Below are 16,966 nucleotides of genomic sequence, written 5' to 3'. Positions count from 1 at the left end.
CATTGTTTGTTAGTTCATGAAATGTAATTATTTTAATATTAATGTACAGAATGTTATTGTAAAGTGTTACCAATAAATCTGTAATAATGTAAAAACACAGTATTAAAGTTAACATGAAATGCCATTCGCAACCTATTTTATTTCCAGAGTGCATTTACATTTGGAAGCGACTTACAGTGCATTAATATATCCTTTTTATCCAAACAATATTCAATGAGGGACAAAAAGTTGAGTGGCATTTGATTTGATCCATTAGGCATTGATTGACTGTTAAAAAGTGTCTCTATATGCAACGTTATCTCATATGTATTTGTAGGTATTCTTTGGTAAAGTGTGGCTCTAGCACACATTCATTTTGTTTGCATAGACACTGAAATGTACAATATTGATGTATTGACAGCATCTAAAATGTAAAGCATTTTATATATGAACTTTAGATGTTCAAATGCTTACAAATCTTTATATTGAATTCATAGTATCAAATGGTTAATTTTATTGTATTGATAATCAATGGAATTAATTATGTTTAATGTATTTGATGAATTTACCTAATTTGACATTCTAATGGTTTCATTCTGTTCTGTGTGATTTCTCGTGCCGTATTTAACTTGTTTAAAAGGATTATATCACTTTAACCAAGACTAAACTTTCAAATGTTAAAATGAATACATATTCTGTAATCATTTATTACTTAATCCTATCATTTTTATTGTGTTTGCCGTGACACAAAAGGAGTTTTCAGAATATGCTGCCACTCAATAAATACATAAATAAATAAATAAAATTAAAAAATACATGAAATACACCACAAAACACTCATAAAAGTAGTTTTTCATACTGTTGAGATATGGTTATATATAGGGTGGATTAAGGGATCTAAAATATCTATAGAATAGTAAATCATGCAACTATACAAATGCATTTATAATATAACATAGTACATATGTAAAAACTAGGGCTGTCAATCGATCAAAATCAATTTTATCGATACATATTTATTAGAATTAATCACATATACTGTATTAATATTTGCTGAGAAAGCCTCAAATAACAATAATGTAATATATAATGATTAAATAATTACAAACATAATACATGTTATAAATGTAATTCAGATAAATAAAATGCAATACATTATTGTGGCAGATGAGTAAAGCATTGATAAGACAATATTAAAAGTGGCTTTAGAAGGCAGTTTATTGTTTACTTCCATATTATAGAACATAAGCCTATCATTGGCCTACAGTCCACAGCAATCTATTTTGCAATTGAATTCTTTAATATGTCTGAGATAGATTTATTATAAGGGATTTTTCAAGGACACGTCAGTGCACACATGCATCAAACGGACACTTTTGGAGCATCACACTTTAGTTGCGTTGCATCATAAACAGCGCTTTTAGGTCGCTGTGTCAAGTTAAATGTAATTTGCAACTTAGAAAAACACATCTCGAGATCCCGGCATTTATACCTAAGAATAACAATGAGATGAGGCTGTTATATGACAGGTGGTTGAAAAATTAAGAGTACTTGATGATGTCAGCTGAAAAGGAAAGTCTTTTTCAGAGATGGAGAAAGTTATTACATTTTGATTAGAAAGACAAAAAAAAAAAAAAATCTTTGGAATAACATGCACTGATAAATCATGCACAAAAGATCAAGAACGTGTGTAAGAAAGTAACTAGTCAATTTACAGGAAAACATACAATTCCTCATTAGCCACTGCTTGCTCTGAAATTAGAAGATTACAGTTACATTCTGCCAATTACAAAGTACATTATACTCTTGAAAATTCCTTCAATTTGCACTTGGAGTCTTCTGTTGCAGGCATATTTTACAAACACACAACACACCTCCACACCCTCACTGATGCGTCAGTCACACCCACTGCCCGCTCTCACGCCCCTGCAGTGCTGCAGAGGACATCCCCGCTCCCGCTGCAGCTGTTTCTCACTGTCATGTGACCGTGATGCGCTCTTTGTAGAGAGACCAGCTTGCAGCCTGTTGAGACACACACATCTCAATCCAGGCTCCATCTGAGCATCACATCTGAACGTCACAGCGCCATGACCTCTGTGAACTATTTCATAAATCAGCAGTGATAGAATATAACATGAATTAAGAAGAGGACAAATAAATACTGGCTCCTTTAGGTCACGCAGATCTAAATCTCCCTGGCCTTTCCACGCTCAATTATATTTAACATCATTTTGGACAATAAAATGGACAAAAATCTATAGTTCTCATAACATCTTGACAATTAAAAAAATATAATACAAGCAGAACCTGCTGGAAATAGGAATTATTGGCAGTAACGCACAACAGTTGGGTTCAGTAAGTAAAAATCCTGTTCATTTTTCCATAGGCAACAATTTTTTCAATGATCTCTTAAATCTTTAAAGGGACAGTTCACCCAAAAATGAAAATTCTCTCATCATTTACTTGAGGTCCCTCATGACATCCCAGATGTGTATGTATTTCTTTCTTCTGCAGAACACAAATGAAGATTTGTAGAAGAATATTTCAGCTCTGTAGGTCCATAGCAAGTGAATGGTAATCAGACCTTTGAAGTGCAACAAATCACATTAAGGCAGCTTAAAAGTAATCCACACGACGCCATTGGTTTAATCCATGTCTTTTGAAGTGATAGGATAGGTGTGGGTGAGAAACAGATCAATATTTAAGTCTTTTTTTTACTATAAATCTCCACTTTTACTTCTACATTCTTGTTTTTTGGCGATTCTTTGTGCATGTCACCACCTACTGGGCAGGGAGGAGAATTTATAGTAAAAAAGGATTTAAATATTGATCTGTTTCTCACCCACACCTATCATATCACTTCTGAAGACATGGATTAAACCACTGGGGCTGGATTCATGAAACATTCTTAAGAAGAAATATCTTATTAACTACCATTTTCTTCTTAATTTGTAACTTAAGAGAAAAAATAAGAATATTTTGTATTCCAGAATAAACTTCTTAAGAAAGTTCTTATCTTTTTTCTTAAGATTGTTCTTAACAAAAAACGTACTTTTATGCTGCCTTTCTGTGCTTTTGGAGCTTCAAAGTTTTGGTCACCATTCACTTGCATTGTGAGGATCTACAAAGCTGAAATATTCTTCTAAAAATCTTCATTTGTGTTCTGCAGAAGAAATAAAGTCGTACACATCTGGGATGGCATGAGTGTGAGTAAATGATGAGAGAATTTTCATTTTTGGGTGAACTATCCCTTTAAATAAAGGCCTACCATGAACACCCAGGTTGTTATTTGATGGTACAGTATATGCTTCTGTTGAAGCCATCATTCGCATTATTCCAACTTAATTTTGTAGAAATCATGTTTAATAGTGGAATTTCTGGCGGAGAACTACAGCACCCATGATCCTGAAAAGAAAGATACAACAAACCAGAGAATCACAGCAAACAAAGCATGCCAAAACAGCTCTGTCCACTCCCATGATGCACTGTTAATGACGCAATCGAGAAAACAGTTAGATGACTTAACAGTACATTTGTTTAAGACAGATATGCTGTACAGGACTATGGTGATACAGATATTCATCTCCAAAGCAAACAAGAATGCCCATTGCCAGTTAAAGGAATATTCCAGGTTCAATACAAATTAAGCTCAATCAACAGCATTTGTGGCATAATATTGATTACCACAAGAATTAATTTCAACTCATTCCTCCTTTTCTTTAAAAAAAAGCAAAAATCAAGGTTCCAGTTCCTCTTACAATGGAAGTAAATGGGGCCAATTTTTTTGAAGGGTTTAAAAAGTAGAAATGTGAAGCTTATAATTTCATAAAAGCACCTATATTAATTCTTCTGTTAAAATGAATGTATTATTCGAGATGTAAAGTTGTTTAAATTGTGATTTTTACAGTTGTTTTATGGTTTTTTGACATTACATCGTCATGTTAACAAAGTTGTAAAATTGGCTATAACTTTACACAGAAAATGTTTGTAAGTGATTTTATCACAGTAAAATCATGTTAACACGCATATTGTTTATGTCTTGTGTCTATACTTTTGAATCGGTGAGTATTTTAACGTTTACAGAATGACTCCATTGACTTCCATTGTAAGTGTCTCACTGGAACACAGATTTGAGCTTTTTTAAATGAAAAGGGGAGACGAGTCCAAAATAATTTTTGTGGTAATCAACATTATGCCACAAATGCTGACAACCGACTTAACTTGTTTGAACCCGGAATATTCCTTTAAATACTGTTTCATTGCTATGATTATATTTAGTTCATCTGTTGATTCTGGAGGGCAGTGCCTCTTTGAACACAACTCTCGGATGATCATAAAGGCAATCCAGATTCTCTGCAAGCTATATGCACAAAACCGATCATTCAATAAATCAATTTCCACACTGTGGTCACCAGCCATTCTTACCTTAAGGAGCTATTTCTAATTGATCTAACTTTTAAATTAGTTTTGTTGGTGTAACCTAATGTAGTCAAGTTGATTCAGACATGTTTAGTAATATTTCTGACTTCAATTAAACCAGTTAGTTTAGATGTTACCACAGCACTTTTTCAGTGCAGTCGCCATGTTCAGTAAATCAAAGAGATGGTGAATGAGGCATAAAGAATCACTGCATTAGTAATTAGTGCAACATTGTGCTACATAATTATTTGCTAATATCTATCTATCTATCTATCTATCTATCTATCTATCTATATATATATATATATATATATATATATATATATATATATATATATATATATATTGTCACTTTGAAGCATATGATATGCATTAATTTTCAAAGTAACTAATAAAATCACTATTTAAAAAAACCAAACAAAAAAAAACAAAAAAAACAATTGACATATTTGTGTATCGATTATTCTCAATACAACATCAGTTTCAGAAGTATCGATACTTTGAGATCATTCCATCCATCCATGTGTTGGGCAAGTCACTCAAAAAATAAAAAATAAAAAAATATTATATATATATATATATATATATATATATATATATATATATAGTTATTACATTACTTATCATTTTTAAATCATATATTTCCTCCTTGTTCAACTTGACTGAAAGCCAGAAACTGTAATCTAAATTAAGAAATTTAAAATGTACGTTTGCTCCACAATAATAATTAGATTACAGTAAATAATTAGTCTGTAATCGGATTACACCTATTACTGTTCGCCACTCAGTCTGCTAAAGTGCGAGATAATTACACCTGTTTACTATGTGTGCACCCTACTTCTTCTTTCCATTACCGTTTTCTCTTTTCCCTCCCTCAGTCTGTTTGGCCGCCACTAATCTTGTTAGACAGAGAACAGCTTTTTAAGTGATTAGGGGTGGTCATCCGCAGAATTTTATTGGCTGCCAAATGGTGCGTAGCATATAGATTTATCACGAACAATTGGTCTGGCTACGAGGGCCGTGTACCTCACCTGCCAACATGGATAACAGAGAGAGAGAGAGAGAGAGAGAGAGAGAGAGAGAGAGAGAGAGAGAGAGAGAGAGAAAGAAAGAGAGAGCACAACAAAATGCAGATGGCATCAAAGGAACTTATTGATTTGTCAGTTCAGCAGTCTCTGTTAGGAAACAATCTCCTCAGTTTTGCTTTTCCATGTGACAGTAACACGATAACAGCATTAGTGTTTATCTTTTATCAGCCACTGTGTTTTATTATGCTCGTAATAGCATTATGGGATATAATTGTTCAGGTTAATACTGCACTGCTTCAAAGATGAAGAACCTCAACGTCATTAGTTCTAGTCCTAATCTGCGACATTTCATAATCCAGAGGTGATATAACATTTTCATGTACTTTAATGTCACCTTTGCTGCTATTCCTGCAGACTGACAGGTATCACCTGCGTGTGTGTGTTGTTAGTGCAAGAGTAATTGCTTTCACAGTAATAGAGTTACATATGGACAGGTTAAGCCATGACACCGTGATCCTTTACTGATACATGATGAAAATGTGTTGTCATCGTGTTCTGACAAGTATAAAACACCATAACATCTTAAAGTGTGCTGCTTTATTAAGCTATGCACAATATTTTGAGGCCTCTGACTGCATGGATTATGTTTTCTTTTGTTAATCTTAGTCATTTTCTGCATAACATTTTCAAGCCTTTCTTTGTAGAAAACATTTTCTTTGTGGCACTAGCAATGCCAAGGTGATATTCGATACCTAGGGTTTAATCAAAAAAAGAAACTCACTGCAAATGTTTACTACCCAAAAATCATAATTTACTTAATCTGAAAAGTAATCATATTACTAATTACTTTACTTTTAAGTTACTTTCTAAAACACTTTTCACAGAAATGTTTGTTTTTCCGCTCAGCAAAAAACAGTCTCTATATCTTCTGTGTGTGCATTGTCGCACACCCTTCAGAGAAACACAAACAGACATATGAACACATGAATCATATTCTAAATGTATTCTACATAAATAATAGGGGTAAAACAGGGCTAAAGGAACACCTTAATGAAAATTAGCTTGTTTTCTGGTCACAAAGTGTATCAAGACTAAAGAAAGATATTATACTTTGATATAGTATACTGTAGATACCGGTGCAATAGTTATTTGGCACAATTTGTCAATTTATGCAAATAATGATAATTATTCAAATTAACCACTTCAGAAAAGGGTGCATCATTTTTTGTTCATTTCAGTCACATTTGGTATTTCAGAACATGTTAAGTATTCTATAAATAAATGAATCTCTATTATGATTGGTTGAGTCAATATGAGCCCACTCTGAACATTTTTCAGAACAAATCTATTCACCTCACTTAATAAAAACAATGTGTTTAATAGGGGCCTTTAGCCCCTGCAACAGGGGGGCTTTTTACCCCAAATACTATACTTTCACTTATTGGACAGTTGCTGAGAAATGTTTGATTTAATGACCTTTAAAACAACTGAAAATGACAAATTACTATTTTGTCTCAAAATAAATGTGATCATTTCCAGGATAATCATTAGCTACATAAATGTACAACATTTTAAAAACTATTAAATATTAGATCAGATTGCCTCAAAATCAAACTTTAGACATTACACACAATGATCTCATTGATCAGGCAAATGTTGCAGTGCATAGTGACAGACAGGTGTTTAGGAAAGTGCTGTGGTAGTTTTTGATGCTATTTAGTGTTTTGGGAGAAAATTAAATCAAAAGAGCCTTTAGCCCAGTTGTACCCTATTATTTTAGAAAAGTGCTGTAATTATCTTAAAGGAGTCATGATATGCCTTTTTTATTATTTTAATCTGTTCATTACGGTCCACGTATAATATGAGGATAGTTTGTTTTTTTTTTTTTGCACAAAAAAAACAGTCATATATTTGTAAAACATAATCATTTTCCCCCTCGTTCTGACCCTCCGTCAGAATAAAAAATCTGCTGTTACACTACATTTTTGATGAAAAAAGTAATTAATTTACAGTTACTAATTACTTTGTGCTCAGATTTCATGCACATGACAAGTCGCAGTAATAGTACGAGATGGCGAATTCGTAAGAAAATAAAAATAGAGTTAAACCCATAACCTAAACCTAATCTTGATTTTAATAGAAAAAAAAGAGAAAATAACTTTGGAAGGAAGAAAGAAAACATGTATGAGACACAGGAAGCGTATTCCAGGTTACAGACATACATCAGTCATTTGTACTGTTTTGCATTAATACGGAATGAGAAACCAAATTTGTTCACTGACGTTTCCTTTCTTAAAATAAAGTGTTGGATCAGAGGCTAGCTAAAATTTGATGCCTGTATTGTATCGGTTTAAAATTCTGTTTGATGATTGGTTGGTCTGTATGGGAATAAAAGTCCCATGTTTTTGTGCAAACCAAGTCATACGATAGCTTATTATTTCACCATCTCGTACAAATTATTATGAGTTGCCATGAGATTATTTTGGAACACACACACACACGTTGGTGCAGCTATCCTTATGATGACTCTCCATAAACATGATGATTTTTATACTGTACGAACTATAGATTCTATCCCCTAACCCTAACCATACCCCTAAACACACTCACAAACACACACTCACACACACACTCACACACACACTCACACACACACACTCATGTTGGTGCAGTTATCATTATGAGGACTCTCCATAAACATGATGATTTTTATACTGTATGAACTATAGATTCTATCCCCTAACCCTAACCCTAAACCTAACCCTCACAAAAAACTTTCTGCATTTTTACATTTTCAAAAAAACATTGTTTAATATGTTTGTTTTTTTTAAGTGATTTGAATTATGGGGACAATAGAAATGTCCTCATAAACCACATTTATAGCATAATACCCTTGAAATTACCAGCTAAAATTACCAGTAAAAAAATGTCCTCGTAAACAAACACACACACACACACACACACACACACACACACACTCACACACACACACACACACACTCACACACACACACACACACACACACATGTGCGTGCACATACACACACATACACACACAAACACACACAAACACACACTCACACACACGCATACACACACACACACACACACACACTCACACACACATACACACTCTCTCTCACACACACACACATACACACACACACGCGCGTGCGCGCACACACAAACACACACACACACTCACACTCACGCATACACACACACACACACACACACACACACACACACTCACACACACATACGCACTCTCTCTCTCACTCTCTCACACACACACACACTCACACACTCACATGAAAATGATCACACATTGAATTCACTGTAAGTCACTTTGGATAAAAGCCTCTGCCAAATGCAAATGATAACAATTAAGAAGGAAGTTAGACAGATGGACATTGTAATATTTGATTGCATTTTAAATAATAATAATTGCAGTTTAATTCATAAAGTTTGTTTTTATACAAGCAAAATAAATGTTTCATAAACTCCCAAATCAAAAAAGAAAAATACAGACAATTGTGAATTCAGAATTTCTGTTGCATATTTACTGGGTAATTAAATAAAAATGTGATGAGTGAAATGCTGGTAACAACATGAGCCACATTGTCAAGACCCTGAGAGAATGCTGTCATGACCAAAAAAAAAAACACAAAAAAAAAAAAAAACACAAAAAAAAAAAAAAATGCATTCAAATGTTTTTCATTAACAAATAAAAAATATATTTTAATGTGCATGTACTTAAAATGAGATAATTTGAACTTTATTAATAGCTCTTACTCTCAAACATCAATGAATCACACAATATTTTGACAAACACTAACATATATATGTATATAGGTATACTTGTTTGACCAATTTTAACAGTCATTAAATAGACTATTTTTCACATTTGTGCTGTTTCTGCTATATCCAAATAAATTTTCTAGATAACCCAAAATAAAGAGAGAGATATATATATTTATACATATACAAAATGTATACATTTATTGAGATTTCAAATGCCCATGTTCAGTGCTGTGCAGGTGAGAGCAGTTGTGCATTGCAGAGTTTCTGCGCAGCCCTTCCAGGAGACTGCAGTTAAATGAAATCTCAGAGGGGATGCACATGTGTATGCGGCAAGTAAACAAAAGATCAGGCCCATCACTTCCATCACCATCTTTGTTAAGAAGTGGATTTAATTCACAGTATATCATCCATCCTCATTTCATTCAGTTTACACAAAACACAAGGACTGGAGGCTTGATGGTTTAGAAAAGGGAACAGTCTAGTGTTTTTCGGCGTTCACCTCATGCAAGACCCCTTTTATCAATATGCAAATCGATCAGGATAAAATTGCAATGTGTTTTCAAGGAGACAGCATTTGAAGTTCTGCACCATATTGTCGGTTTCTCTCAGATTGTGGTTTCAGATGAAGCTCCAATCAAAGGGGAAAGACATATCCAAAAGAACCTACAGCTTTCATCTGAAATTGTCAGATTACTTGTGATAATGGCATACCATGCTAACTTATGTCATTTCAAGACTGATAAATGAACAAGACATTTTTTTCCTTTTGTAAATCAGCAGAAGTAGCTGTGGAGACATCTCAGCGTGCAGAATGCATCTCAAGTGTCCCTGACGGATCAAACCACTTTGCATTGGCGCGTTTCACATGAATGCAGCCGCAACCCTCAAAGCATCACAGATATCATTTCACCAGGCCTTCCGACACAGCATGCAAAATTACATTCCAACATATGCCCAATCCTTATGTCATTTAGGAGCTGTAAAAATACCACATTGGCTATTGCAGAAAATGCACAGGAGAGAATACGAAAATTAGACAGAAAGGGGAGGGGTCGGGGCGGGGAGACTGCAGGAAGATACAGGTTCATGTTTTATTAAAGCTTTGTTCTTTAAGGTCCAGTACAGTCCTTCAGCTCAGTTTGCAATGAAACCTCTTGTTTGGATTTCTCCGGACTTTATAGTTTCTCAGTAAGGACCACAAAGTTGTAAAAGGGTATCTGTGCAGTGCTGGAATGCTTATCCAAGAATAGAGGAAGAACTGAGAGAAAAAGGGAATATTGCACCATACAGCCAAGCAATTTGCATTTCTCTTTTATTTAGTCTCTATTTTGTTCCCGTTTCCCCCATCCCAAAAGCCCGTCCCTTCTTATATTACGAGAAAAAGCTTGATCTCTCAAGGGTATGAAATTCCAGAGCTTTCCTTTTAATCCCAGCTTTGCCAAGTCATCCCATCAGGTGTTGTGTGGTCCGCCTGCCCCCAGATGATCCTGGACAATCCATCCCAAACTATGTTCTCAATCTTTTGCTTTATCATCAGTGACCTTCGAGATGTATCCACAACCTCTGGTAACATTCCCTCGTGTTTTTTTTTTTTTTTTTCTCAAGCATCGGGAGGCATCCGAATGGGGGAGGAGTGATATATCAATACCGCAGAGATTTCAGCCATTGAAATTGTCCAGATTCTCTTAAATACAAGTTCATAAACATGCAATACTTTCCCTTCGAGCTTAGAAATGTGGATAACTCAACAAAAGTCTCCTCTCTGGGCACACATTTGTTTTTCAAACATCTATGGTGGCATCGTAATAACGAAAAATAAACGCTGAAATGGGTCAAGGAAAACCACATCTTAATGATCATGAGCAGTTAAATAATGCACCAGATTTTGAACAAGGCCTTATAGCAGAAAATAGATGTCTGATCATACACACTTGCATTGTCATAGAGAGTGGAGGAGATACAGCAGAATTTCCAATCTCATTTTTCCAGGATCAAATCAAAGCACATTGATTCTGACTCATCTGGGTTACAAATATTGCTGGAATTGTTCAGTGGAAAAGCCAGCACCAGAGCAGAAAAACTTTGCTTTGTATATTTGTTCTGTCCTTAGAGATTGCTGTTGTTTTGTGTAGAGAAAGACCAGCACTTTATTTACTTTCTGGCCATTTCCCAAATTAACGATTAAAAAAAAAAAAAAAATGCATTATGCCATTTAAGCTCACTTACAAAGCAAATTGGGATGCAATAAGCATAATTCAAGCAATAAGTCTGCTTTCATGGATATGATTATATTCTTCCGAATAGATTTTATATGTATATATCTATATATAAATGCATATATTTATATACAAGTATGGCACTTGATTACACTTAAGCAAAAAGACACCTCACAAATAAACTCAGTGGGTGCTTTGGTGTTGACATAAGGAAATCCCAGACTTTTTCAAAAAATTGACCCCCTGCTCACACACACACACATGTACACAACAGCAGTTTTGCAGTGGAATTAATTATTTAGTCTATGTTAAGGTCAATGGTGCAGTACAGGCAACAAAAAACCCATAAATAATATTTGAAGCAAAAGTGTTTGATATATTAATGACTGGTGTTTCAAATCTGTGTAGAGACTCTCACGATGTGCATTGTGTCACATAAATGTGATGTCAAACACTGTCAGCATCACATGTCGTTAACTTTTTAGTGCAAAACGTATTTACTCCCTTCAAGTACAGCAGAGCAGCTTTAGTCACACTTTACATGCCAGCGTTCATGTTACGGTGTAATCACATCAGTGAGGACTGAATAAATTTACATGTTGTTATTGTAATGAATGCTTAGAACATGCATTATGAGTGTCATGTAAAGTGTAACTTCAGCTTATATTGGGCGAATACACATTCAGGAATTTGCTCTTTGTGTACATCTCAGAGTACAAACGTTGCTAAAAAGTTGCATTTATAGTTTGAACTGCTTTACAAACTTGTTTGTCATCCACAGTTGTCAGTGAAGTCTTTAAAACAGTAACAAAAACGTCCTACCCCACTCTAGCAATTCATGACCCTTAAGTGGCGAAGGGAACTCGTCCATAGTTACGCTCTTTGCGGATGTTCTCTTTTCCGTGCGCTTACACGTAGGCAGAGTCGCTGGACTGAGTGCGGCCAAAATTGGGCATACTCATCCGGGGCAAATCCTTGTTCCTAATCTCGTAGATGGACTTCCTCCGGGCCTGCACGCCCCTCACGGCCGTTTTGATCTTCCTCCAACCCAAATGATTGAGCTCGGCCAGATTGAGAATTACGCAAAAGCCACTGACCGCGAACATGAAGACGAGGAAGACGGTTTTCTCCGTTGGTCTGGACACGTAACACTCCACCTCTTTGATACATGGGTATCGGTCACACTCATACACGGCTGGCACGTTGAATCCATACAAGAAATACTGGCCCACCAGGAAGCCGATTTCCAGAGCGTTTCTGAACACCACCTGTATGATATAGAACCGGGAAATGCCTTCCTGGCGCTTCATTTTGGACTTGACAGGCTTAGTTTTCGAAGTGGTCATCTCTTTGTCCTCCAAGCAGTCAGGCTCGGCCTCTTTGGTGGGGTTCTCCGAGTTTTGAAGTACTCCATTCACGATGGTGTTTTTGATCTTTTGATTCTTGCTTTCCTCTCGTTTCAAGGAATCTTGCTCCTTGTTGTCAAGCGTGAGGAAGACGGTGGCAGTGGAAAACCGCCGCTCTTTATGCTTTGCTCCCTGATGGACCGAGTACGTGATGAAACAAAGACTTGGCGTGCACACCATGATGATCTGAAAGACCCAATATCGGATGTGAGATATGGGGAAAGCCTTGTCATAACACGCCTGGTTACAGCCCGGCTGTAAAGCGTTACAGACAAACATGGTCTGCTCATCATCGTACACTGTCTCTCCAACTATAGCTACGATTAAGATCCGGAAAATCACCACCACAGTTAGTAGGATCCTAGAAAATGAGCAGACACAAAATAAACGTGTCACAATGTATGACCAGTTCAGCTGTACAGTCAATCAGTGTGGCTGTCCAGTGCTGTCCAGTGCTCAAAATGAGATTCACTACGATTGAACACTATCTTTTGGTTAAATTTCAAAGTGGTCCATTGTTTTTCCTCATATGTTTCTTTATTTAATCTTAATTCCTGTTTCTGTGCACAGTGAGCACACTGAAAAAAAAAATGTTAAACTAAAAAATTTGCTTCTTGTGGAAACATCTAAATCAGCTGGTTTTATTCAAGTCAAAAATGCTCTTACATCAATGTAACATCAATGATTCAACCTGATTATACTAGGTTAGACCAACAAAACTAATTTTAAGGGTTTGATCAGGTAGAAATAGCTCCTTGAGGTAACATTTACAGTGCAAGAAGCATCACTTTGCCTCCAAACATGGCTTTGAATATAACAATAAATAAACACAGTAAACGAGTCAATGAAAGACAGGTTAACGAAAGGGAGCTGTCACAAACGAGTGCATTCCGAACAACTGGATCCAGTTACATTTCACTGCCATTGCAGCATGTTGCATGTTGCAATATATTTTACTATGTCATGTTTGCTTGTTATTTATTTATTTTTTCATATACTGCACTTCAATGAGTTAAACATCAGACGTTAATGTTTGTTTTCGTGCACAGTTGGTAAGCATCCCTGTGCCTCAAATCGTGGCGTTAAATGAAGCACCAAATAAAATACAGAATATATGTGCCAATTTATGACGGGTTCGCTAATGAGTGTTGGTCAAGGGAGCTGTCCGGTGCTGAAATCGAGGTGCGTTCACAACGATAGAATGAGTTGCATTTCACTGTCGTTGAATCATCTTCTAATGAATGTATTACACAAATATCTTTTGAAATGTCATGTTTGTTTCCTCTTTTATTTTATACTGTATTTTAAAGCGTTATATAGCCGGTAATGTCTGTTTAATGTGCACAGCTGGCAAGATGGATCACTTTGAATAATATCGTGGCGTTAAATGAAGCACCAATAAATAAATAAATAAATAAATAAATAAAAATAAAAATAAATAAATAATTTAAAAACAGAATAAATGTGCCAATAAATGACCGGTTCGCTAATGGTTAGAGTGAAGGGAGCTGTCCGGTGCTGAAATCGAGGTGCGTTCACAACGATAGAATGAGGCATTTCAGTTACATTTCAATGTGGTTGAATCAAAATCTAATTGATGTATTACACAAATACCTTTTGAAATGTCATATTTGTTTCATATTATTTGATACTGTATTTAAAAGATTGATATAGGCGGTAACGCCTGTTTTATGTGTACAGCTGGCAGGATGGACCACTTTGCCTGAAACGCGGCTTTGATTGAAGCCAGATTTGATTGAATAAAAAATAATAATAATAATAAAATAAAAAATAAAAAACACACAAAATAATCGTGTCAATATATGTCCAGTTCAACTGTATTGTTAATCAGTTAATCAGGGTTAAAGTGAAAGGAAACTCGCATTTTCACTGCGTTCCATTATGGACTGCACGTCTTGTGCAAATATCCATTGCCATGTCATGTTCGTCAATGTTGTCTCATATTTATATTGCATTTTAATGAGTGAAATAGGTAGAAACCCCATCATTTTGCCTTCAAACTGCTTTAAAGCTTCAGATTTCAATGGCACTAATACTTGCTCTTACCTTCCTATCATCGTGGAGTGCTGCTGGACAGCAGCCTCCAGGAGCCTCTCTAGTATGGTCCATTCCCCCATGGCTGTTCATTCGCAGACAGGCAAGAAATCCGGGGAAAAGCGTGAATGTGTGCTGATTATCGTCCGCCGTGATCGGGCACACGCATGGATGAAGCGCACTGCGTTGTGGCAGTACTGATGATGGAGGATCCACACTTCCCTTCGCCCTCAGTCTGGACTGGAGTCATGTAAGCCCTCCTATTTTCGATCTCCACAGCAGATTGATGGGTTTGGGTGGAGGGTGGCTAGATTGAATGTGCTCTCAGTGCTGTGGAGAGCCTGATGCGTCATATGAACAACAGGGGCTTTTTTGCCGGTGCCGAAACATTCAGAATTCATATCTGGGATATTCTAGAGATTATAAGATATGGATGTGCTAGGACTGTAGGTGTGGTTTCAGTCCATTGACGGTGAAACCTGCGTTCTGAGCATCGTCTCTCATGTTGAAGAGTGTGGATGTGACCTCTGCCTTTGTATTTTTGGGACTAGGATCTCATACTTGTTGCTGCGAATTTTAACGCAAACGTCCATCGGTATATTGGAGAGCTTCGGCAACGCCCTGATCATATGAAGCAGTCTGAAACATGTTTATTATATAGCTCATTCAGGTCACGCTCTGGATACCGCGAGGTGAAAGTGTCATCTCCTGAGTTGCTCTTTAAAAAGAGGCACCTTTGGCACCGCCTCCTTGTTGGGCGTAGACATGCGCAGTTCCGACAAAATATCACGAACAATAAGGTCAGCTAGTTGATTAAGAGGAGTTAGTACAAAAGCATTCGGCTATTAAAGCATTTAAAATGTGTTACTTTCTACTGTAATATTGGTGGTGGCATCTGCTAAATGACTCGCAGTATTACATCATGTAACATTTTTGTAAATGACTTTAACAATGAATAGATGATGCCAACTTTTACGACGTGTTATTATAGGCAATTTTCTTAACACATTAGCAGAAATCCAGTAACTGAGATTTATTTTTAAATATTTTTCATGGTCTTTCTCTATGGGGTAAGAATGGTTTCAAATTAACATACAAATGGTGAGATTGTCAGTTGTCTGGGCGGATACCTCTAGTCTATGCAAGAGCATTCTGGACAAATTAATGAAAAAAAGTCCATTCCTGTTTGAAAGGAAAATGTTACACAAAGAAACATGATTCTGGCCATGAAGCTTTGTAATGTCTTATCAGTAGCACAAAAACCCCACAACTGTTTCCACCTTTATGTGATATGGAGCAGAGAGCACCATTTCTCTAGTATCCTTGCAACTCTTTGGTCTTCCTGTGCTTTACAGCCCTATACACATCCTGAGTAAATAAGTGGGATACACATTATTTACAGGGTTAACATAAGTATTGCTTGTGAGTAACACTGGACAGGTCTGCCATAACACACAAAAGTGCTAAAAAATGCTAAAATAATGCCTTTGAAATAAATATGACCATATTAACCAAAATGTGCTTTATTAAATTTTTATACCTCACTTCACACTTTTCAGTTCTCCTGTTGTGCCAAGGTACTTCCCTGAAGATCACATTTTTATGACAAACTCCCCTTTGGCTGATGTTTTGTGTTTGTCACATAATATTTTGAATGGATAGTAGTTTGTGAATAATAACTCAATATAATAACCTTTAGGCTATTTTTATTATTTACGCATTAAAATTGTATAACAAACTTCCATAAAAAAATTAAAGAAAACTAAAATACTAATATATATATATATATATATATATATATATATATATATATATATATATATATATATATATAAGATTACTCGAAATTTTGCAATGAAATTGAAATGCATAAATCTTACAATTATTTTTTGAGAGAGATGCAGGGCTTGTTTCTCCCCTCACCTGACCTGTGTTCTTGTTGATTGTATGTTCTGTCTTTTTTGCCATTGAAACACAAGTGCCAGCTTTACATATCACATACAGAGGTTGCACTACAAGTATTTTAATGTATAAAGAGAGGAGCAGGCGAACGAGCAA

General features: G+C 35.7%; 1 protein-coding gene across 1 annotated transcript; it reads right to left on the bottom strand.

Annotated features, from left to right (window-relative positions):
• Positions 1-9,183: 9,183 nt before the first annotated feature.
• LOC127410988 (gap junction delta-2 protein-like) lies at positions 9,184-15,572 on the bottom strand. Its single transcript, XM_051646293.1, has 2 exons — positions 14,921-15,572; positions 9,184-13,214 (listed from the first exon to the last, which is right to left on the bottom strand). The coding sequence occupies exons 1-2, from the start codon at positions 14,989-14,991 to the stop codon at positions 12,356-12,358; spliced, it is 930 nt and encodes a 309-aa protein (XP_051502253.1). The 5' UTR covers positions 14,992-15,572; the 3' UTR covers positions 9,184-12,355.
• Positions 15,573-16,966: the final 1,394 nt, after the last annotated feature.

The sequence above is a fragment of the Myxocyprinus asiaticus genome, chromosome 20 (assembly GCF_019703515.2).
Source record: "Myxocyprinus asiaticus isolate MX2 ecotype Aquarium Trade chromosome 20, UBuf_Myxa_2, whole genome shotgun sequence".
Lineage (NCBI taxonomy): Eukaryota > Metazoa > Chordata > Actinopteri > Cypriniformes > Catostomidae > Myxocyprinus > Myxocyprinus asiaticus.
Note: the sequence above shows the minus strand (reverse complement) of the source record. Positions and strands in the feature narration are given on the sequence as shown.